Source organism: Loxodonta africana, chromosome 12, assembly GCF_030014295.1.
Source record: "Loxodonta africana isolate mLoxAfr1 chromosome 12, mLoxAfr1.hap2, whole genome shotgun sequence".
In the NCBI taxonomy this organism is placed as follows: domain Eukaryota; kingdom Metazoa; phylum Chordata; class Mammalia; order Proboscidea; family Elephantidae; genus Loxodonta; species Loxodonta africana.
This window is the reverse complement of record NC_087353.1, coordinates 89,702,830-89,727,671: the sequence shown is the minus strand read 5'-3', so window position 1 is coordinate 89,727,671 and position 24,842 is coordinate 89,702,830. Positions and strand designations below refer to the sequence as shown.

Below are 24,842 nucleotides of genomic sequence, written 5' to 3'. Positions count from 1 at the left end.
GAACACTTAATTGTGCTCATGAGGAACCCTTTACATAGATCAACAGGCAGTTGTTTGGACAGAACAAGGGGATACTGATTGGTTTAAAGTCAGGAAAGGTGTGCATAAGGGTTGTATTCTTTCACCATACCTATTCAATCTGTATGCTGAACAAATAATCCGAGAAGCTGGGCTATATGAAGAAGAACGGGGCATCAGGATTGGAGGAAGACTCATTAACAACCTGCATTATGCAGATGACACAACCTTGCTTGCTGAAAGTGAAGAGGACTTGATTAAAGACCACAGCCTTCAGTATGTATTACACCTCAACATAAAGAAAACAAAAATCCTCACAACTGGACCAATGAGCAACATCATGATAAACGGAGAAAAGACTGAAGTTGTCAAGGATTTCATTTTACTTGGATCCACAATCAACAGCCATGGAAGCAGCAGTCAAGAAATCAAAAGACACACTGCATTGGGCAAATCTGCTGCAAAGGACCTCTTCACAGTGTGGAAGAGCAAAGATGTCAGCCTGAAGACTAAGGTGTGCCTGACCCAAGCCATGGTATTTTCGATAGCATCATATGCACGTGAAAGCTGGACAATGAATAAGGAAGACCAAAGAAGAGTTGACGCCTTTCAATTGTGGTGTTGGCAAAGAATATTGAATATACCATGGACTGCCAAAAGAACAAACAAATCTGTCTTAGAAGAAGTACAACCAGAATGCTCCTTAGAGGCAAGGATGGCGAGACTGCGTCTTACATACTTTGGACATGTTGTCAGGAGGGGATCAGTCCCTGGAGAAGGACATCGTGCTTGGCAGAGTACAGGGTCAGCGGAAAAGAGGAAGACTCTCAATGAGGTGGATTGACACAGTGGCTGCAACAATAAGCTCAATCATAACAACGATTGTAAGGATGGCGCAGGACCGGGCAGTGTTTCGTTCTGTTGTGCATAGGGTCGCTATGAGTCGGAACCGACTTGACGGCACCTAATGACAGCAAGAACATGAGTCGGAACTGACTCAATGGCACTGGGGTGGGTACTCTTCATCTCATTCCTTTAATTCCATTTTTAGTATGTGATTTATAATGTTTCATACTCTATTGTAAATACACATGTATAGTACCTATAAACAAAGAAACAAGAATATATTCGAGGTACAAATTCAAATTTTTCTACTGTTGGGAGTACATGAGCAAAAGGAGTTTGGAAACCACTGATTTACAGACCTGTCTGGATGCTATGCATAGAAGGGACTCCAGTAGGCTGAGTGATGGTGGAGGCCTAGTTAGATGAGATATTGTGGCTTGGATTAGGGCGGTGGTGCCTGAATCGATAAGATGTGGTTGGATTTAGGATGTGTTTTGGAGGCAGAGTCAATAGGACTTACTGACTGCAGTGTGAGGGATTGCTTTTAAATAGCCATTCTCATTATGGTCTTGTAAATCCCACTAAATGACTGGGTGGGACGATGCAAACGAGGTGCTTGTGGCTCACCAAGGGGATTGGACAGCTTGCTAATAATGCAAATTTATGGCACATGGAACATTTGTGGGGGGGCATACAAATAAGGTGTATAGAACCCTAACGAGGGGATTGGTCAGTTTTGCCATCCCACTAGGCTTAAAAGAGAGCCAATACCAGAGCAGAGGGGACCTCACTACCACCAAAAAGAGACAGGAGCAGAGCATGCCCTTTGGACCCAAGGTCCTTGTAATAAGAAACTCCTAGATCCTGGAGACAGACAGAGACAGTCAAAGAGAGAGAGCTGTATCACTGGAGACGGAGTGAGATGGTGAGAAGCAGCAGCAGAGAAATGGTGGCAGCAGAACCAGGAGACCAGTTCAAGATGGCACAGTAGGCCTCCTGGTCCATGCAGGAAAAGTGGTAACAGTGGCTGTGCTGCCCCATGGAACGAGAGAGCTGACAGCTTTTGGACAGGAGGCTTCTTGGCAGAGTGGGGTGCTTCTGGGCACTTGTTGGCAGAACGACACTTGTTGAGTCACGGAGCAAGACAGCTAAGAGCCTTTGGGCAGCAGGCTTCCTGGCAGAGTGCGGCACCCCTGGATATTTACTGGCAGAGCTGAAGAGCTTTGTTACACTTCCCTGAGCAAGGCAGAGGCTGGTCCAAGGAGCGTAGAGCCAGAGAGAGACCTCCCTGTGAGCACAGCTGAGAAGAGACTGTCCTGATCAAAGAACTGTATCTTGAGTTTTTTCTGTTCTTGAAATGTAACCTGTTACTTCCCCAATAAACCCCGTAACTGTGAGTATGGTCTTTGAGTTCTGTGTGGCCCCTGCAATGAATTATTGAATCCAGCAGAGAAGTAGAGAGTGCCTTGGGAGAGGTGGCTGGCATCAGAATTAATAACTGTTTGGAGCATGGAAGTATGTTTGATCTCTACTTCACAGGAATCAGCTTTGGGCTGATGTGACAGTGATTCTCTCTTCCCTCTTGTGAAGTAAGCCAAGGAAGTTAGAGGATGCTGCAACCATGCCATTTTTACAGCTGGTGTCAGGAGTGGGATTCACTGCAATGGATACAGGCTCATGGAAGCATAGAACTTTGTAAGAGAAAGAATGAAGGGGCATGGCAGTGAAACTTCTGATTATTAGACAGTTGCTTTGGTTGCTGTTATCTGTAATGGCTGAAAGGCAAGTAAGAGATGTTATGCTACAGGTGAGGGGAGAAAAGCCACATCTGGAGTGACTTGGGGCAAAAGCCAGGCCAGTCAAACTAGATGACTGACAGGGGGCCAGGGTCTTCTGGTTCCACTCAGCAGAAGCCCAAGGTCATATGCACATGAATGGGAAGATAGTCAAGGTGTGGAGAAGAGAAGATGAAACTGGAATGTTTTAAAAAGGGTTATGTGTTTATTTGAATGTACGATAGGGTCCCTATAAGTTGGAATCAACTCGATGGTAAGGAGCTTTTCGGTATGGATATTGAATGTTTCTCCTACTTAGTTTTATAAAACAGATCTACATGCATGATGGAAATGAATACTGTATTATAGATACCAGAGAGCGTGTAACTCCGCCTTCGGCCAATACTTGACTGGAAAGAAACACAGGCTGTTAGTTTGAATGCAGTAGCTCTGTGTATAGACTATTGGGGAATTAGGTCAAAACCTGAGCCTCACCTAGAGCCTTTGGAGTTAGGAAATTTGCATTTGAAAAGACATGCAGACCCACCCAGAACTGCTGAGAAAGCAGGAATTTATATCTGAAGAAAGGAACTGTAGGGGGAAAAAAATGACTGTTTTATTTTTCAATTTCAATTTGCCATTGGATGCACTGAGGCAGGAAAAGTGAGTGTCCATCAGAAGAACCCCCTTCCAGGACTGGAATTTAAAGGGAACTGGAGAATAGACAGCCTGGTATGCTTACTTGAGGTGACCACCTGGGGCCATGAGAGGAGTGGAAGTGGTGGAAGTACAGCAATGAAGAGAGATGGGCTGAGTTTGAATTTGTTCCATTAGCACTCTTTAACTTAGCTCAAGGGGACTAGGGATGAGAGAGAGAGAAGGGCCTGTCCGGCCTCAAGTGCAGGGAAGCGTGCAGACTCCCAAGCCTACATCTGGTATACCCACTGACCTAGTTCACAGGGGCTAGGGATGAACTGACCAGAACTCAACTGAATGGAGAAAGATGTTTGACACGGTAAGCTGGTGTAGATGGCTGCAATCTGATGGTTTGCTCTGGACTGGATATCGCTTAAGGATGTAAATGCTCAAAAACTCCAAACAGAACAGAAAATTCTTCAGATCAAGGAACATACTTGTTTCTTCCAAGTACAGGTTTGAAAAGATGGACAATTTTAAACACTGGCTATCTAAAATTAGGAGCGATAAAGGCCTAACATGGCTGGCTTAGATACTCTGGAGAGTGTGATTATATCAGATGAGGGGGACAAGGGAGGATCACCACTGAATGGATTTCTACAATTCTCTGGGGGATCTGGGGAAGAGGGAGTGGGAAAGGATGCTGGTGCCACTGTACAGTTCTTTCCCGTATCATCTAAAATTGTCTTTTTTTTTTTTCCTGTTGGATGCTACGGTCCCAGGACTAGGGATGCAGCTGCAGATGCTGGAAGCAGGGGTGATCTCTCTCTAAGCAAGAGGCCGTAACTATACCCCTGAACCTGTATGTCGGAAATCCCAAGGCTCTGATGGGATGAATTTTACCTTCACCCTCATTTGGCAAAACTGAGGCTGACAGTGAATACTGCTGTATTGCCTAGCAGTCGAGACAGCCCACTAGTGTTGTACCTATGTAACTCGAGCCAACATGAATGGGAGTGGATTGAGGGGGAAGTACTTGCTAGATTGGTCTTGCTACCAGCAATCTGGACTGGCACAACAGCTGAGCCTGATGTCCCTTCCCAGGGTGGAAAAGTTTAGGTAAAACTAAGTGACAAATGGAAGGAAGGAGAAATAATAGCTGAAGGTAAAAGAACGAATAATCAGGTTTTGCAGCAGGGGAAATCTAACACTATGCTAATACCTCAAGAGAGACTCAGAGCAAGGGAATAATCTTCTCTCAGTTAAATTTTATCAGAAGTCAGAGGGGATGAAGCTGAGCCCGTTCCTGGACAACCTGACCGGATTAGACAGATGGACATCTGCAGCAGACCTTAAAGCCTAGTACCTGAGGGACCTCACCCTGAGGACTCTTGGTCCTACTGAAGGACTAATTGTTAATGACTGCTTTGAAGTGGTAAAATGATTGGAAAAAGCGAAGTTCTCCTCCAAATATGAAAGAACCATGGCTAGAAAAGCCAGGGCGTGGCCAGCAGTGTGATGGACTGCTTTTATGTGGGCTTTCTCGCCTGGTCTTATAACTCCCACTAAGTGATTGAGTGGGACTATGCAAGTAATGTGCTGTGGCCCACCAGAGGTATTGGACAGCTTGCTACTGATGCGAATAAGTTGCATGGAATACCTGTGGGGGTGGGACCATGCAAATAAGGTGTATGAAACCCTAATGAGGGGATTGTTCAGTTTTCCCACCCCACTAGGCTTAAAAGAGAGCCAATTCCAGAGCAGAGGGGGACCTTACTACCACCAAAAAGAAGAGATGGGAGTGAAGCACATGCTTTGGACCCAAGGTCCCTGCACTAAGAACCTCCTAGACCCAGAAGACAGAGAGGGAGAGCTGTAACACTGGGGATGGCGTGAGACGGTGAGAAGCAGCAGGAACAGACCCAGGAGACCAGTGCAAGATAGCACAGTAGGCTTTCCAGCCTACGGAACAACGTGTTACAGTGGTGTGACGTCCCACAGAGCGAGAGAGCCAAGAGCCTTTGACCAAGATGCTTCCTGATGGAGACGGGTGTGCTTGTTGGCGGCCAACCCACAGAGTGAAAGAGTTAAGTGCCTCTGAGCAGGAGGCTTCCTGGTGGAGTGGGGTATCCCTGGGCACTTACTGGTGGAGCTAAAGAGCTTTGTAACACTTGCCTGAGCAGGGTAGAGGCTGGGCCAAGGGGTCGAGAAGCCAAGATCCAGAGAGAGGCCTGCCTGTAGGCATGGCTAAGAAGAGACTGTCCTGATCCAAGAACTGTATCCCCAGTTGATCCTGATCCCAAGTTGTAACCTGTCACTTCCCTATAAACCCCAAAACTGTGACTATGGTCTTTGAGTTCTGTGTGGCCATTGAAATCAATTACTGAACCCAGCAGAGAAGCAGAGAGTGCCACAGGAGCAAGTGCTGGCGTGAGAATTAATAAAAAGGTTGGAGGGTAGAAGTATGTTTGACCTCCACTTCATAGGAATCACCCTTGTGCTGACATTGATGGTAATTCTCTCCCTCCCCTTGTGAAGGCAGTGGAAGAGGTCAGACCATGCTGCCACCGCACCATTTTTACACTGACGGATTAAGTATAATGTGTGAGGGAAAGAAAAGAAGCAAGGATGACTCCTGAATTTGTGGCCTAAGCAAGTGTATGGGAGGTGAGGCCATTTACATCTTGGGGGTTGGGGAGTGAGGCCTTTGGAGGGAAAACAATTGTTCTCTTTTTGGCTATGGAGCCTAAAAGGCATCAAAGGTCATTTAGGGAGAGAAGAAAATAAAGAATGAAGTAAATGAAGAAAAGACAAAGGCTAAGAACAAAGTCCCTAGAGTTCTGGCAGAGAAAGAGAAGGCAGCTGCAGAAGTCTGAGAAGGAAGAATGTAAACAGGTAAAGAAGTACAGTCAGCAGCTAGAATCCATTTTCAGAGGCGTTTCCGGCGATGGGAGCAGAGAACTGGGCCAGCGGCTGGAAGATGTAATTCTCCTTTGGCTTCATGTATTTTCTCGATGAAATACAAGGTGTGTTAGAAACCAGGGTAGAAAGCAGGTATGGCACAGGACAGGTATGGGGAATACTGGAAAAAAGGTTGGGGCCAGTTTGTGGCTGTTTATACTTTATGCAAACTAACTTATTCTGATCCTCCAGGGAGCTTAGTACAAATGTTTTGTTTGGGATTCCTTGAGTCGCTATAAAGGAAGCGTTGGCCTGCCCCAATAAAACCCAAGAGTCTTAGTTCAAGAAAGCCGTGGAAGAAGAACGAGTACACTGCAGAACTTCCTGGAGAGCTGTAGGGACTGAGAAGCAGGGTTTCAGGTTTGGTCGGCCTGGGTGTGCTGGGGGAAGTGGAGAGAAGGGTGGCGAGGAGGGCTTGTGGTGAACTGGCTCTCCACATACCGTGAGGCCTGAAAAGACCGAGCTTAATAAATCCAAGGCCCATGTTTGCACAGAGAGCTCTGCGGGCGACAGTGCCGTCCCCTGCCATTAGCCAGAGAATGAATGCACCCCTTGTGAGCGCCACTCCTGAAATGACATCACAGCGCGGCAGACGTTACTTTTCGCCAGGGCACTCTAGGCTAATGTAATCATACGATTACATAATTAACCCAGCTGTCTCATTAAGAAAATCAACTGGAATTCAGGGCATAATTAGTCATACAGCAATTAGCATGCTGATGAGCAACTGATGAAAGCTGTCTAGATACTGAGCGTGCCAGGACCACCCCAGCTACGGCAAAGGGGGAAAAAGGCAACATACCTCTCCACGTCCGCAAACCAAGGAGGAGCCCTGCGTCGCATCTCATCAGTCCTTATACTCTAGCACTATGTTGAGGACTGGGAAAAAGAACCAGGGATGAAAGCCACAAGAACGAAAGGCAGAATTCAAAAGCAGATGCCCTTTTTGTCATGTCTGCCTTTCTTTCAAATGTTCAAAGCTAATTCTTCAACCTGCAAACTACTGTACACAAAACAGAGAGGCTGATAAAGTGCCAAACTCATTCGTTAACAAGATGGGAGCTGGAAAAGCAGCCTCCTTGTTGAGTTTCTGCTCCCCCAGTCTGGGCAGCCTGCACAGGTCCAGCACCAGGCCAGGCCCTAAAGCAGAAGCTGGAGGCAGGATGGCACCGGAGCCTGCAGCCCAGTTCCTCTTTCTGTCCCATCTTGGTGCGTGTGGTTGATTCTTACACGTGAATGAAAATGCTTTATGAAGGCAAACTGAAAATTTGTAAAGGGGATCCACAAGTCTCAGGCAGCTGAAGTTACAGCATGCTCTCTCTGGAGGGGCCGTGGGCACTGGTCTTCTGTGCCAACATCACAGAGGCCTAGAATACATGGACTGGAGTATCCGTACAGGATCAGGCTGGAACAGTGACATTTCTAGGGCCTTCAGAAAGTGCTACCAAGTAGCACATTGATTAAAATCTTGGCTACCAGAAACAAGGGTATTTCTAAACAAACCTTCAGATTTCATCCATTTTTTTCAGAAGTGTTACTATGGATCCTTGTATGTGAGACAGAAGAAAAGAAAGAAGAATGGAAGGAACAGTGCTTTCTAATTTTAACCTATAATGTGGTAAAACTAGGATAATGGACACAAAGGACCAGAATACTATTTCACTCTTACGGAGAGACATTAAAAAACAGTTCTCAGAAATGACGGATTTTCCTTTATGTCTGGATCTTCAAATGCCAGGCTGATGGGATGTTCACCAGAGAGGTTTTCCCAAATCCAGATCTCCCCGGGGAGTGCCTTGGAGCAGGGCAGGTTGGAGTAGATTCTGAAAATGGCAGGGCCCACAAAATGGGCCCTCTTCACCCACTTCTTGTAGAACTTCTGAAAACCAACTACTGTTCACAATTACAAGCCAGTTAACCTATGGAAAGAAACTGAGAGAAATAAGTCATGAAATATTGAGTTCTTGTAGTGTTTCATGAATCGATGAATATTTTTTATCACTGGTAATGTGCTTCCTAAGATTCAAGTCTTAAAATAAACTCTTCCAGGCAGTGCCTTTGTGTTCGAAGGGTTTGTGTCTGTAGGACCTAAACCACATCTGAGCCAGGAGTGAAAGATGATTCTTGTAAAGCAGGCACAGGCAGGGAAGGGAGGCAATGGCAACTGGCAGAGGAGGCTCTTTCAATCAACTTTGCAACCACAGTCACTCTCCCAGAGAAGTTCTGCGCTATCAACGCATATGCGGCAACTCCACCAACTTTGTCTCATTCTTCTTTCTAAGAACTTTTTTTTTTTTTTTAAATACCATTACTGAGAAGTTTCTGGGATAAAAAAGTCACAAGTTGTGTTTTACACCAACTTTTAAGCATCCCACAAATACTAACCTACTACTTAAGTTCTTATCTGTAATACATAAATTAAGACTACTCAGAAATTGGAGCCCTGGTGGTGCAGTGGTTAAGAGCTGTTAGGAGCTTGGCTGTTAACCAAAAGGTTGACGGTTCAAATCCACCAGCGCCCTCCTTGGAAACCCAATTGGGCAGTTCTACTCTGTTCCACAGGGTCACTATGAGTTGGAACTGACTCAACAGCAACCGGTTTGGTTTGGTTTATTCAGAAATTAAGATTACAAGTTGATTATTTTACTGATTTATGCTTTTTAATTCCTGATTGTAGAAATAAATATTTTCACTGTAAAAAAAAATCTGAAAGGTATCAAGGAGCAAGAGCAAGTCACCTACACAAGGTTAATTACTGGCAGATTATGCATACCACTGTAATTTTGCTGAGAACACAGGAAAATCCCAGCTATGCAAGAGCCTTTCTAAAGTCATCCCAGAATATTTCCAGCTGACAGGTCTGAGTTTTAAGAGCTGCGACATCTACTTCTTGTTTTATTACAATAGGGGTAAACCTGTGGCCGTCAAGTCAATTCTGACTCATAACGACCCTGTGGATGGAGGTTGTCTATTCTACCTGTTTAATTACAGAATATTTCCTCAAAGGCACTGTAGATTCTTCCATCACCCAAACGTGAGCCACCTAAAGGCGGGCAGGGGCCTTGTCTTATTCACATTTGTATCTCCAGGCCTGATCTGTGGTGGGCTGCCAGAGTGCTTGCTGAGTGATGGCGCGAACATGACTTCTTACACAGCACACCTTGAATCTTTCCTCACACACTTGAGTCTCTGTTGTTGACAGACACTCAACTCTGCTCTCACCCACAGACACAGAGGCCGACACAAAAGGACGCCGTCCTCCTGATTATGGATCTACTATCACAGAGAAGGAGCCCTGGTAGCATAGTGGTTAAGCAGTCGGCTGCTAACCAAAAGGTCAGCAGTTCGAATCCACCAGCCGTTCCTTGGAAACCCTGCGGGGCAGTTCCACTCTGTCCTATAGGGTCGCTATGAATTGGAATAGACTCGACAGCAATGAGTTTTGGTTTTTATCACAGAGAAACTTCCTGTTGGGGATCGGAGCAGGAGGGGCTCACCAGCTGTCCTTATCAAGTCATGATTCTGGCAGACAGCTATGATGCTTTCCTCACGTGGTTAATCTTTGGCAAACTAATACATATAAATCTCATTAAAGCTGTAGTAAAATTTAAAATATTTAAATATTTGCAAGTTAAGGTAATTCCCACATACTGATCGTGTATATTTCTGATGCAATATCTAACCATGATCAAATTGACAGATGAAGCCTCCTAAATTAATGATGTAAAATTGTAACCGACTTGTGACTCTGTAAAGCCACTCTCCTTACAGCTGTGATTTTGACAATAAAGGCAGAAGCCGTTTTCAATTAAAGTATCAGAGCTGATACCAGAATTAGGAACAGAAGGGTAATTCTCCAAATTTTTGTTCAGCTTCCTTTTAATTCTGTGAACAAGATGGAACCATGTAAACACGTCCTGTTATCCAGCAATGAAGATATTAACGCTGTGTTAACTGGGTTGTGGACTGAGGTTTCCTGCTTGCCTTCCTCTTCCTTAACTCCCCACCCGACCAGAGTCAAATCCAGTCTGCCTCCTAAATACAGCTGGAATCTGTCCATTTCTCTCCAACACTAGAGACCAAGCGACTTTGTCTCTCCCTCACCACTGATCCTCCCACATTACCTTGGACCCTTTTCCAATGCTGTTTAAACTGTAGCCAGGATGACCTTTTTAATACAGAAATCTAATGTCGTCATTTCTCTGCTTAAAATTCATTAATGGGTTCTCTTCGTTAGATAAGAAACCCGGGTGGCACAGTGGCTAAGTGCTACAGCTGCTAATCAAAAGGTCAGCAGTTCAAATCCATCAGGCGCTCCTTGGAAACTCTACGGGGCAGTTCTACTTCTGTCCTATAGGGTCACTATGAGTTGGAATTGACCTGACGGCAATGGGTTTTTTTTTTCTTTTGGTTTTCGTTAGATAGGGTCTAGAATCCTTCACAGGATCTACCAGGTTTCTACCTCTCCCCCTCCCCCACCACCCCTTGCAGCTGCAGGTATGTCCTTTACCCAGCATTAATTATCAACAGTGCACCCTTTGAGTATTGGGAGTGCCTTGGTTTGGACGATATATTACTTGGCCACTCCTTTTATTGCCCTGAACCTCTTCTTGCTCACTAAGCTCCATGGCCTTGTGATCTGGCCCAGGACCTTCGCACACGCTGTTCTCTCTATTCAGAAAACCTGCCTCCTTAGGGTTCTTCTGTGCAGTTGCTGTCCTGGGACAGCTGCCTCTGATCCTGTTCGATCCTCCCTGTTCTACACTCATTGCCCAGTGGGCTTTGCCTCCATAGCACTTATCACACTCAAAGTTCAATAATTACTTACGTAATTACTTCGTAATGTCCATATTCCCTGCCGGACTCTAAATTCCACGAGGGTAGCAACCTCCCTGGTTCTGTTCTGTTCACTGCTATATCCCTTGCACCCAGCATGGTTCTTGACACATAGCAGGAGCAGGGGACAAAGGTGCTGACCGAATAACGCCCAGGGACAGGAGGGTCATGGCAATGTATTAGAAAAGAGTGATATGGCTAAAGAAAGAATAGTTCTGATAGGCGGTGTCTTAGAAACATGCCTCTCAAAATTGACTAAGGAATGATGAACGACCTGCTGGCAAATGTGGCGTCTTAACTATTTTAACCATCCAGAGGACTTACTGGGGCAGTATTAGTTCTGTGCTAATTTGTATTTAAGTGTTTATTCAGGGTCTTTAACATGAAAGATATTTTGGAAGGAGAAAGAACATAACTTGGCATTTTGGATGTGGAAGGTGGAGAAGAGGGAGGAGGCAAGGGTAACTCTTGAACAGCTGAGTCACAGTAATGAAGGAGAGGAGGCCAGGAGGAGAAGAGCCCATGTTTGGTGCCCGGTACATGCAGTTTGGAACGTCAGCAGGACAGCTGTTAAGCCAAACACCGCTTCTGGACATCAAGTACTAGCTACAAAACTGGAGGCCTCGGAAGCTCATGTGCTGGTCTGATGAACACAGAATGCTAAGTGCCATATAAACGTCTGTGCAGGCATGTAAATCTTTACAGAGTGACACCAAAGCAAAATGAGAGTTCTGAGAGCTATTAAACTGCTGCAACTCAATGAAAGATACATTCTGTTCTCTTGCAATTGAGGTTGTTATAACGCTCCAGAGCGCTCTCCGTCAACGGAAGTGGCAAACTCACGAGTCAGGTTCAACATGAACAATTAAAGCCTGAGACCAAAAGCATTCAGAAAGCATTCTGAAGAAATAATTTGATCCATTAATTTATTGACTCACTCAACAAATACTTATTAAGTTTCTGGTAGGTGGCAGGTGCTCAGTTAGACATTAGGGAAACATTTAGGGGCAGGATCATACTGTCCCAGTCTCTGTCCGGCTAGAAAGGAAAATAGAGGAGTTACCAAGTATACAAGGGTCCTAGGAGAGGGGTGTGTGTGCGAGAAGGGCACACCTAAGCCAGACTGGGGCGTCAGGGAAGGCCTCTGTCAGGAAGCAGTGTCCAAGCAAGTTAATCTGAGACAGTCAACAGGGATCAGCTGCGAAGATGCCTGGCGCTGGGCTAAGAGGTTGGACTGTCTGCAGTGTGGAGGATGGATGAGAGGCAGTCAAACCTGCAAGCAAGGAGACTGGTTTGTAGGCTGTAGCAATCCTGTAGACACGAGATCGGTGGCTTGAAGTGTGGAGGGGAGAGGGAAGACGTTGGGATGGAGACAAGTGGATGTAACTGAGAAACATTCTGGAGCTGGCCTGTCCAGGATTTGGTGACCAGGTGCTCTGGTGTGGACAGCTGCCTCTAAGGTGAAGCCACACACTGAGGGAGGGAAGGCAGGAAGACAGGCTCCACTGGACACATCTGGAGCCTATCCACCTTCCCTGCAGAGATGCCCAGGGGGCAGTGAGATATGCGGGCTGACAAGGGGAGAGGGGTAAGCTGGAGACAAAGCTTTAAGAGTCACTGGTATGAACCTCCATAAACTCTGCTACTGAGGACTCTGGGGTGGCTCTAGGTTGACTGACTTGTTCTGCCATTCAACACGGCACACCTGTTGTATGCCAGGCCCTGTTCTAGGTGCTCGGGACAGAGCAGTAAAGCAAAGCCCTGGCCTCAAGGAGCTTTCTTTCTAGTAGGCTGGAAAAATATGAAACGATAAAACACTTAAGTAAACACAATTTCAGGAAGGGATGGTATGTGGGGGCTGGTCCAGTTGGAATTCCCATGCCAGTCTCTGAGGCCAGGCACGATTTTGCTTCCACCCCTTCCCAAGGCTGGCTGCTCAGCTTTCCTGGGTTTCTAGAGGTGGGTCACATGACACATAGCTGAAATACCTGTTTTGGGATTCCTAAAAGCTTCCTCCATTTTCCTGAGATAGGATGAGCGGCCTTGCAACTAGAACTCAAAAAAAAAGCATCCCATAAATGTTTCTGGGCTCCGCCGCTGGGCTGAAGCCTGAAGCACACAGACAGCTAAGGCACACGGACTCCCTCCAACAGTGTGAACTGTCAGTAAACGTAATGCTATTGACCAGGGTCCTTCCTGTAAGCCTCAGCCGCAGGATTACTTCATCTGCGCGATAACCAGGCTGCAAAACACAGGTAGAGTGCTCCATGCTTCATTCCTGCTTTTCAAGTAGCCTGCTAGCCCTGTCAGGCCACACCTTCATGCTTGGAAGGAAGACATACCTGGGAGGTGGGTAAAGGTGATCTACACGGCATACAGATGGATTTGGCTTGACTTTTTTTTACTACAGAAAACATCAAAAACCATTCGGTCTCACCATGAAATTTAAGCTGGAAACTTGCGTTCTCCAGCCAAAAATAGTAATTATGAAGAATATCACCAATATACAAATAATGCTTATGGCATAACTATAGTGAAAAAAGTAGGACATAAATTATATTCATGCTATGATCACAGTTACTTCAAAATCATACATGGATAAGGTCTGCTCAGACAAAGAGCAATGTTGGTGAAAATTAAAGGTCTCTTCATTGTCTATGGGAGATCAGGAGAGAAAACAACTGCAGAGAAAGAAACCCGATGACTTGCTAAGTGGCCGACCAGTTCAAAAACTTCACCAGGAGAAAACCCAGGTATAAACTCGATTTTTTATTTAAAAGAAGAGGGTAAAGGCTCTCTGGGTCTCTGGCAAAAACAAAACAAGTCAGCCCCCTTTCAATTACTACCAACAGGACAGAGAGTTCTTAGCCGGAACACATCCGCGTTCTAAGTCCTGCTCCCTGGTGGCAGAAGGTGTTGCAGCCCATGGTGGGGCAGAGCCACTCCGAGTTAAAAAACAAAAACCTGTCACTGTCGAGTTGATTCCGACTCATAGCGAGTCTATAGGACAGAGTAGAACCACCCCACAGAGTTTCCAAGGAGTGTCTGGTAGATGTGAATTGCCAGTCTTTTGGTTAGCAGCTGAACGCTTAACCACTGTGCCACCACAGTTTCCCCTGAGTAGGAGGTACAAATAGAAAACTGGAAGAATGAAGCATCTTTGGAACAGAAAGCTGTATTTCTCAAAGCCCAGGTTGCTCCTTCCCTGCAAATTCTTTCTCAAGGAGTCACTGTGGACATGACATGGTTCAGAGAAAAAATTCTCAGTCACCACCTTAACCACAAGGAAATGCGAGAGGTGCCCCACCAAACTGCCGGACACCTGACGACACGCTCCGGGCATCAAATGATCAATTTTCTGTGAAGGAGTCTCCTCGTGAGCCTCGGTCAGAGGCCTCAGGGAATCCCTAGCTGGATACGAGCTCTTGCAGAAAATCAAGTCTAGAATTTGGAACTAAGAGCTGGATGAGCTCCTGAGAGAGCAAAAGGTTAACAGAAAGTCCCAGGTCAGCACTGTGCAAAGTGATGCAGTGACATCAAAGGAGAGTGCCAACACCATCCTGACCTTCTTTGAGGAAAAATCCTGGGCTAAACACCCATGTAGAATTTACCCCAGAAAGAGGCAATGCAGAGCAAAGGGGAAGGAAAGTGCCATCGAAAGAAGATCACAAACCACACAATGTTAGAACAAAAAGAAAACAATTTTCTACTACTAGGCTTTCCTCCCACCCCCTTCCATTTTACAGATGAGAAAACTGAGGTCCAGGGAGGAAAAGTAATGTGATCAGGACCTCACAACCAGCCCCTGGTAGCAGAATCTGGATCTCTCCATTCCACATCCAAAACGTTGCCCCTTCTACTTGGGGGCTGGCTCTAAGAGAGAACAGCATAGCCCATGGCGGACATGAATCAGAAGACAAGTACAGGTTCGAAGGAGTCCTGTTTCTATTTTGCTTTGTTAAACTAGCTCCAGCAATGTCAATGCTGCTCAGAAAATAATAAGGCAGCAAACATGACACAACAGTGGGTGGTGAGGGGAGGATGGAGGTGGTAGTAGTTTGGTTTCCTCAGTTGACAGAGGAAGGCATCCAAGTGACTCTCCTAATTTTCTGATCTAAGTCTCTCCAGGCCTGAAGTGGGACCCATATGGTCATGTCTGTGACCTCTCCACAGACTCTAGGTGAGTGGAACACCTGGAAACAGAAGATGGGCAGAACTGGTGGGCTCAAGCACTCTAAACCCTGCCCCACTTTTCTAAAACAAAGAATGGAAGCCATCATCTCTCAATGTCTAACAAGCATTACTTAAATTCTAAACTCTTGAGTTCCTTTAAAAGATGAAACAATCTACATACTTAGTTGTAACTAAAGAGGCTGCCTGTTGCCCTCTGGCTATAGCCCTTCCCATGGATTGAATTGTATCCCCCCCAAAATATGTGTCAACTTCGTTAGGCCATGATTCCCAGTAGTATATAACTATCCTCCATTTTGTGATCTGATGTAATTATTATCCATTTTGTGATATTACATAACTATCCTCCATTTTATGTGTTATGAATCCTAAAACCTCTATGAAGTGGGATTGGGGTGAGGTATATCTTGAGTTGCACTGCCTTACTCAAGTCACACCCTTGCTTGAGTCACACATTTTGTCTTACAAGAGATAAAAGGAGAAAGAAGCAGAGAAGAGAGGGACCTCAGCACCACGAAGAAGAGCTGGGAGTACAGCACGTCCTTTGGATATGAAGTCCCTGCACTGAGAACCTCCTAGACCCAGGGGAAGATTGATGCCAAAACACATGTCAATCTCCACGGAAGACCAGGCCCACAGATACTGAAAGAAAAAAAGGACCTTCCCCCAGAGTTGACAGAGCAAGAAAGTCTTCCCTTAGAGCTGGTGCACTGAATTCAGACTTCTAGCCTCCTAACTATGAGAGAATAAATTTGTTAAAGCCATCCACTTGTGGTATTTCTGTTATAACAGCACAAGATAACTAAGTCAGCCCTTAAGTGAGACATGGTCAGAGGTCACCAATTCCCCGGATGACCCTTTTAGAGCCGTTCCTAAATGTGGGAGGGATCACCCCAGAACTGCGGATGTCCGCATAGTCCACACAGCTGTTCATTTCTTCTCTGTGATACATGCAGCATTTTATACCACATGTCAAGGTAGTCCCACAGATTTGGCTTTCTGCAGTTACAAAGGCATCGGTTAGAGATTAAGTGATTACTTTAACAAGAGCATCCAATTTCCATACCTATCAAAAGTCTGGGTTTTGGAGAATTCATGTTCTCAGAACCTACCAACTCACCAGACACAAGCCCCGCTGGGGGACATGAGTGCACGGGCTTACCTGGAACATCAATCAATCTCTTGTAGACATTCAAGAAGGCTGCCTCAGCCTCTTTACTTCTTTTACTTAGTGCATCAATCTGAAAGGGAATGAAAGAAAGAAAAAAAAGAAAAAAAACAAAGAGCTCAAAATTTGTCAAGAAGTAATTTAAAAATCATTATACATCAAGCAAGTTCCCACTGCAAATGCAAGCCTGACTTCTCCATGTAGATGCTGGACTACCAGGCCGTCAATCTCTTAGAATAAATGCCTGCCAACAAATCCAAGGAGACAAGGGATACTTGGGGCCCAGTTCTGAGGGAAAACAGAAGCAGGAGCAGTGCTGAGATCATAAAGCCACTCAAAACACTGGGAAGTGACCATGAATCTTATGGCCAAGTTGGGTGTGAGCATTCCACAGAGAAAAGTGGTCTGGTATGCCCTTCCTGGTCTTGTTCCCCTTTTCTGTAAGTATTCACTAAGAGCTAACTATATATTCCACCACTCATCAGTCAGTTTGTCGTACTGTGGTGGCTTGTGTGTTGCTGGGATGCTGGAAGCTATGCCATCAGTATTTCAAATACCAGCAGGGTCAAACATGGTGGACAGCTTTCAGCGGAGCTTCCACACCAAGACGGACTGGGAAGAAGCACGCGGCCTACTTCTGTGAAAACTGGCCCCTGAAAATCCTACAGAGAGCAGTGGAATACTGTCTGATATAGTGCTGGAATACAGCTGGGGAAGAGCTGCCTCCTCAAAGCAGAGTCGACTTTAATGACAGGGATGGAGTAAAGCTTTCAGGACTTTCAGTTGCTGATGTGGCACAACTTTAAATGAGAAGAAACAGGTGCAAACATCCATTAATAATTGAAACATGGAACATACGAAGTATGAATCAAGGAAAATTAGAAGTTGTCAAAAACGAAATGGAACACTTAAAGATTGATCCTAGGCATTAACAAGCTGAAATGGACTGGTATTGGGCATTTTGAACCAGACAATCAGGTGGTCTCCTATGCCAAGAATGACAAATTAAAGAGGAATGGTGTTGCATTCAATATCAAAAAGAACACTTCAAGATCAATCCTGAAATACAATGCTGTCATTGATAGGATAATGTCCGTATATCTACAAGGAAGACCAGTTAATACAAGTATTATTCAAATTTACATACCAACTGCTAATGTCAAAGTTGAAGAAACTGAAGATTTTACCAACTGCTGCAGTCTGAAACTGATCAAACATGCAATCAAGATACACTGATAATTACTGGTGATTGGAATGCAAAAGTTGGAAACAAAGAAGGATCAGTGGTTAGAAAGTATGCCTTGGTGACAGAATTTTGCAAGACCAATGACTTATTCATCGCAAATACCTTTTTTCAACAACGTTAACAGTGATTATACTTGCGGATCTCACCGAGCAGAATACACAGGAAATCAAACTGATTATATCTGTGGACAGAGATGACAGAGAAGCTCAATATCATCCATAAGAACAAGGCCAGGCACTGACGGTGGAACAGATCACCAACTGATCATATGCAAATTCAAGCTGAAGCTAAAGAAAATTAAAGCAAAACAAGTCTGCGGGAGTCAAAGCACAACCTTGAGTATATCCTACCTGAATTTAGAGACCATCTCAAGAATAGATTTAATGACCTGAACGCTAATGACCAAAGACCAGATGAGATGTAGCATGACATCAAGGACATCATACATGAAGAAAGCAGAGGGTCATTAAAAAGAAAAAAAAAAAGACCAAAACGGATGTCAGAAGACACTCTGAAACTTGCTCTTGAACGTACAGTAGATATAGCGAAAGGAAAAAATGATGAAGTAAAAGAGTATAAGCAGATTTCAAAGGAAGGCTCGAGATGACAAAGTAAAGTATTATAAGAAAATGTGCAAAGATGTGGAGTTAGAAAACCAAAAGGGAAGAACACTCTCAGCATTTCTAAAGCCGAAAGAGATGAAGAAAAACTTCAAGCCTCAAGTTGCAATACTGAAGGATTCTATGGGCAAAAAAATTGAACAATGTAGGACGCATTCTCAAAAGAATACAGAAGGAATACGTAGAGTCACACGTAGTGTTACTGTACCAAAAAGAACTGGTCGATATTGAAACAATTCAGGAGGTAGTATATGATCAAAAACTGATGGTACTGAAGGAAGAAGTCCAAGCTGCAATGTCGAAGGCACTGTCGAAAAACAAGGCTCCAAGAATCGACAAGTAACAATCAAGATGTTTCAACAAACAGTTGCAATGCTGGAAGTACTCATCCATCTTTGCCAAGAAATTCGGAAGAGAGTTACCTGGCCAACGGACTGGAAGAGATCCACATACATGCCTGTTTCAAAGAAAGGTGATCCAATGTAACGTGGAAATTATCGAACATTATCATTAAAATCACAAGCAAGTAAAGTTATGCTGAGGATAATTCAAAAACAGTTGCAGCAGTACATTGACAGGGAACTGCCAGAAATTCAAGCCAGATTCAGAAGAGGACGTGGAACCAGGTATCATCTGACTGATGTCAGATGGATCTTAGCTGAAAGCAGAGAATACCAGGTAGATGTTTACTTGTGTTTTATTGACTACCGTAAGGCATTCGACTGTGTGGGTCATAACAAATCATAAATAACATTCTGAAGAATGGGAATTCCAGAACACTTAACTGTGCTCATATGGGAACCTGTACATAGACCACAATACAGTTGTTCAAACAAAACAAGGGAATACTGCATGGTTTAAAATCAGGAAATGTGTGCATCAGGGTTGTATCCTTTCACCATACTTATTCCATCTGTATGATGAGCAAATCATCTGAGAAGCTGGACTATGTGAAGAAAAACATGGCATTAGGACTGGAGGAGACTTATTAACAACCTGCGATATGTAGGTGATGCAACCTTGCCTGCTGAAAATGAAGATGTTTTGAGACACTTAGTAATGAAGTTCAAAGACTATAGCCTTCAGTATGGATTATACCTCAACATGAAGAAAACGAAAATCCTTACAACTGGACCAGTAAGCAACATCATGATAAACAGAGAAAATACTGAAGTTGTTAAGGATTTCATTTTACTTGGATCCACAATCAACACCCATGGAAGCAGCAGTCAAGAAATCAAATGACATATTGCATTGGGCAAATCTGCTGCAAAAGTGTTAAAACAAAGATGTCACCTTGAGGACTAAGGTGTGCCTAACCCAAGCCATGGTATTTTCAATCGCCTCACATACACATGCAAGCTGGACAATGAATAAGGAAGACCAAAGAAGAATCGATGCCTTTAAACTATGGTGTAGGGTGAGTAATACTGAATATACCACGGACTGCCAGAAGAACAAACAAACCTGTCTTGGAAGAAGTACAGACAGAAGGCTTCTTAGAAGTGAGGATGGCAAGACTTAGTTTCTTGTACTTTGACGTGTCATCAGGAGGGACCAGCGAGAAAGCGGAAGATCCTCAACATGATGGACTGACAGTGGCTGCAAAAATGGGCTCAAACATAGTAATGATTGAGAGGATGGTGCAGGACCGGGCACCGTTTCATTCTGTTGTATACAGGGTTGCTATGAGTCAGAACCGACTCAACACCACCTAACAACTACAACTACATGCTAGGCTCCCTGGGTGGAGCAAATGGTTAAGCACTTAGCTGAAAGGCTGAATGTTTGAACCCATCCAGAGGCACCTTGGAAATAATGCCTGGCAATCTGCTCCTAGAAGGTCACACAGCCTTGGAAGCCCCATAAAGTAGTTCTACTCTGCACGCACGGGGTTTCCACGAGTTGGAACTGACTCCACGGCAACCACCACCACCACCAGTGGTATCCCAGGCACTGAGCCGAAGGGTAGGGCAGAGAGGAGTGAGATGGTCTCTACCCGCAGTAGCTTATGGTCTAACAGAGGCAACAGGGATCCAAACAAGTAATTAAGGCATAGTCAGACAAGGCCTAAGTAAGCAGTGACGGGGACACCAAGGAAGGAGCGACAAGCAGAAAAGCAGGCGATATTCGAGCAGAGTCTTCAAAAGCCATTCGCCAGGATGGAGAGGTGAGACATTGCATTAAAGGGGAAGGACACGCTCAAATGCCCAGAGTAAAATCTAAAATTTATGGGGAAGAAGGATTTCATAATTCCTCTTGAAGTATTTTATGAAAACCAAGGACCCTCCTCCTAGACACACACACAGCACGGAATTCTGTATTCTTATTTTAGGACACACACGTGTCCACTTGAGTTCTCTCCCTGGATCCAGGTTAAGAACCCATGGACGGAGCTGTAACAAGCCATGGAGTACAGTGGATCCCCAAGTCATCTACTGTGGTGGAATCAAAGATACATGCAAGACAGCTGTGGGTGACAGACTGCAACGGTAAACGGGGTCAAGTCACAGAGGGTCAACCAGGGCCAGGCAGAAAAGGACAACCACCACCATCTGGCAATGGGAGCCACAGGAGGGGCTTGGGGTTCATGTGGGGCATGGGTGAGAGCGGCAGAAGGATGGGAGGGGGCAAGAAGGAGGGACATTGCTCAGAGGTTGTCCTCATCCAGCTGAGAAACGAGCGGGCTTGGACTAGGGCAGTAGCCACAGGGACTGAACACAAGAGGTCAATCAGAGAAATGGATCAAACAGTTCACGTGAGGCATGAAGGAACACGAGAGCCAAGGATAGCGCCTGAGTTTCTAGCTTAGGCAACGGGCAACTTTCTGTGCCGGTGGCTGGCATATGTTCACTTGTGAACGAACCCAGCTAAGTTAGTTTCCTCCAAGGTAGAGGTCTATTCCTGAGAGGAAGGTGATGTGTGAAACTCTTAAGTATGCGGGACACATATCCAGAGAACCTCTGATTGTTGGATAGGCTCATGACATTATTTAGCTCACACAACACAACTGCTGAGACAACAGATCACTTTTCACACCTGAAGCGTGCAAGATTTTACATGCACAAAGTCCAAATTGGCTCAGGAAAAAGGACACTAAATTATATATTCCTTCTGTCCCCTCACAGAATTATACTCTCTGTCTGCAATGTTATTAAAGAAGCAAAAGGATGTGGTTTAATTACAAGGCTTCTCACACCGAGCCAGCCAACAATTTGTTAAGGCTGGGACAGTTCACCTGATTACGGCCCAGGGTGTGAAGACCCTAGGGAGTGGGAGTTACGTCTAAGGAGATCTGATACAAAGAAAAGAGGTTTAATTCAAGATGTGCTCCAAAACTCCTACCTGAAGTTAGTTGTTTGGAGCTTGGACACTTTTTTTTCCTTCTTCCATAAAATAAGGTTGTGATTTGCGTGTTGGAGACGTTCTCAGGGTGATCTGCAAGGACTACCTCAATACAACAAGAATTCTCTCTTTGGAATAGCTTCTGAGGCTGCTTATGTACACCTAAATACCTCAGGGGATCTGGTTCCTTAGTTTAAGGTCCTAGTTTCATGAGACACCCCAGTTAATTGGCCTAATAACATGTTTAGTGCTTCTGTTTTACCTCCTTGTTCTTTACATAGTGCCTGGGGTCTTAAAAGCTTGCAAGTGGACTTCCAAAGCACAACAATAGGTCTCTATTTGCCTGGAGCAACAGAGTAGGAAGGAGAGTCGGGAACAGGAGGAGGAAATGGAATGTGTGGCTAATTGCTTCCTTGAACAATTGCCTCCTTTGGCATTAGACAGAAGAACTGGGTGGTGCCCGGCTACCATTACTGAACATTTTGGTCAAAAATTCTATAGAAGAATCCTGATCAAACGGGGGGAAAAATTCTCATGGAATTCAGAGTTTCTGGAGCTATGCAGGCTGAGTGAACCCCCAAAACTATTGCCCTGAGATAAGCTTTAAACCTTAAACCAAAATTATTCCCTGAAGTCTTCTTAAAACCAAACACTAGATAACTAGTAAAAAAAAAAAATGTGCCTTGAGCATCATGCTCTTGTAAGATCTATCTATACGGAATCAAGCTGACAAAAGCAACTAAAAAGATTAGGCAGGAAACTTGGGGGGTAGTGAGTTTGTATTAATGGGAGAGGAACGACTCAGAAAAGGAGGGTGAGAACGGTGTACAAGTCGAAGAACGTAATCAGTATCACTGAATTGTACATGTGGGAACTACTGAACTGGTGTATGTTCTCCTGTGTATATTCTCAATAACAACAAATTATTTTTAAAAAGACATTGTCTCTTTATCTGTAAAATGAAGTGTTTTATTTTTCTAATGAGTAGTAATTCATATTCATTTTACAATTAAAAAATATTAAAAATGTAAAGAATAAAATTAAAATCACATCCTGTCACTCACTGGTAGAAGTCATACTCTGGTCTGTATTTCCCTTACATATTTTTTCCTAATTTATAAATATATAATTGAATGAAATGTCCAGAACAGGCAAATCTATAGAGATGGAAAGTAGATTGCAGTTGCCTAGGGCTGGGGGAGGGGAAAGGATGCAGGGATGGAAAATGACAGCCTAAAGGGTGTGAGTTTCTTCTCCAGGTGTTGAAAATGTTCTAAAATTGATTATGGTAATGGTTTCACAGCCCTGTGAATATACTAAAAAGCCAGTGCATTGTATACTTTTAAATGGGTGAATCATAAAAATATGAATATCTCACTAAAGCTATTAAAATATATATATTGTCGAAATCAAACCATATGTAAAATTTTATGTTGTGTTTCCTTTCACTAACGTATCATAAATCCTTTACTACACCTATTACAAATTTTGGAAAAAGTCTTAGTCGTACTATTTCAGCTGGACCTAACCTCCGTATATATCCATGTTTTGAGTACAAATGGATTTGGAGTTTTCTCTCGGGAACGCTCCCTGTGAGCCAGATCTTTCTGCCACCTCCTAAGAGCAGAGTGGCCATGGGGGATACAGTCTCTGTCCAGAAAGCAGGACAGCCACACAGAGAGGGGCCCTCACTGCCCAGGAACTCCAACTCAGGGTACAAAGGGTGGCTGCCTCCACGGAGGGCACTGGATGGGCGCTGGTTGGAGCCTCCTCTCTCCAGTGGCAATCTACACAGCACACTTGGGGACCATGAGTCTGAGCCCTCATCCCCTCTGCTTCTCCACAAAGGCAAGAAAATACAAGCCCAATCCTGAGAGAGCAAAGCCAGGCCAATGAGTTCATTAATTCATTAAGCTACCAGACGATGGTGATGAACAGTACTCCAGTCATGGTTGAGTTTCTACATGATGAAATCCCTCCCCCAGGGCCCCCGACAAGTCACTTACAAGATTTACAATACTGCCTGGAAGCCCTTGTTGATTCTGGGACTTTTGATAGTTTCTATCCAGATTCATCATTCCACACCTCCCTGTGCATCGCCCTAGTCCAAGGACAGACCATCAAGTGTGCGTTTCAGTCTATCCTCACCTTCCCCAGTTCATTTCCTTCTCTGTTCTCACAACTGACACTTGTGAATTCTTGCTGCAGCCTCCTTCCATGTTGTTGCTTGGACTCCCCTCCACTGGCCTCTGTTTGGTAAAGACCTACCCATGCTCCAAGACCCAGCACGAGCACCACTCCCTCAGTACGCTGGTGCCGGGCTCCCTCCAGGTGGCGGTGCTCTGGGCTTTGAGGTGGGAATGTGGACCAGCACCTGGAGTCTGGAGCCAGCTGTCTGGGTTTGTAAGCCAGCACCACCTTACCTACACAGCTGGGTTAACGGCACAAGCATCACAGGGTTGGGTGATCCAATGCGCTAGTATCAGTCGAGTGCTCAGTGCCTGGCACAGGGAAATGCTACCTAAGTGTGATTTGTCATGGGCCCACAGGCACAAGATAGTTACACACAGCTACCGACCAGGGTTCGGGGCCCTCCTGTCTGCCCCTCTTAGCATTCTGTGAGTGCGAGGGAAGAGACAGGGTTATACGCATCTTTATGCCCTCCACCCACCATACCAGTCTGCCACAGCCGCCCCATTTGCTAGGTGACTTAGAGATGGTGAGCCATGGTCTGCGTGGCAGCACCTTACAAGAAGGGAAGAGATTTGTGAATGAGTAGAGGTTTGGGTAAGGACTTAAGGCACAGATAGCTGAAATCAGGGCCCTAGGTTAGACACTCTGGGTATTCAATGTGTAAATGTTAACCAGATTCTATCATTCCCGTCCCCTTCAAAACATTTTGAGGAAGTGGTAAGGACAGAGGTACCATTTCTAATGGCAGAATTGGGGCAGATCACTGGAAGGTCTGATTCCTATTAGGTCCTTCCCTAGGGTAAAACCTGTCCTTCTCCTAGGGATCCCTTTAGTCTGGGATCAGCCTACTTTGTCAAACTTACCTCCTGCCACACCTTACACTCCTGCCACACCCGACTACTCCCTGTTCCCTGAATACATGAGCAATTTCCCCTCAGCCTGGAAGGCGCCTCCCTGGAATGTTCCTCTGATCCTGGAGGCTCAGTGCAGATCCATCTCCCTGGTAA

The 24,842-nt window shown here is 44.9% G+C and overlaps 1 protein-coding gene across 9 annotated transcripts in view; it reads right to left on the bottom strand.

Annotated features, from left to right (window-relative positions):
• The window catches only part of CUX1 (cut like homeobox 1), a 458,571-nt gene that overhangs the window by 196,200 nt on the left and 237,529 nt on the right, over positions 1 to 24,842 (bottom strand). For all 9 annotated transcript variants that reach the window (XM_064295901.1, XM_064295906.1, XM_064295905.1 and 6 more), the window contains one exon: positions 16,426 to 16,504. In XM_064295901.1, coding sequence (XP_064151971.1) covers positions 16,426 to 16,504 — 79 coding nt within the window. The remainder of the gene's footprint in view (positions 1 to 16,425; positions 16,505 to 24,842) is intronic.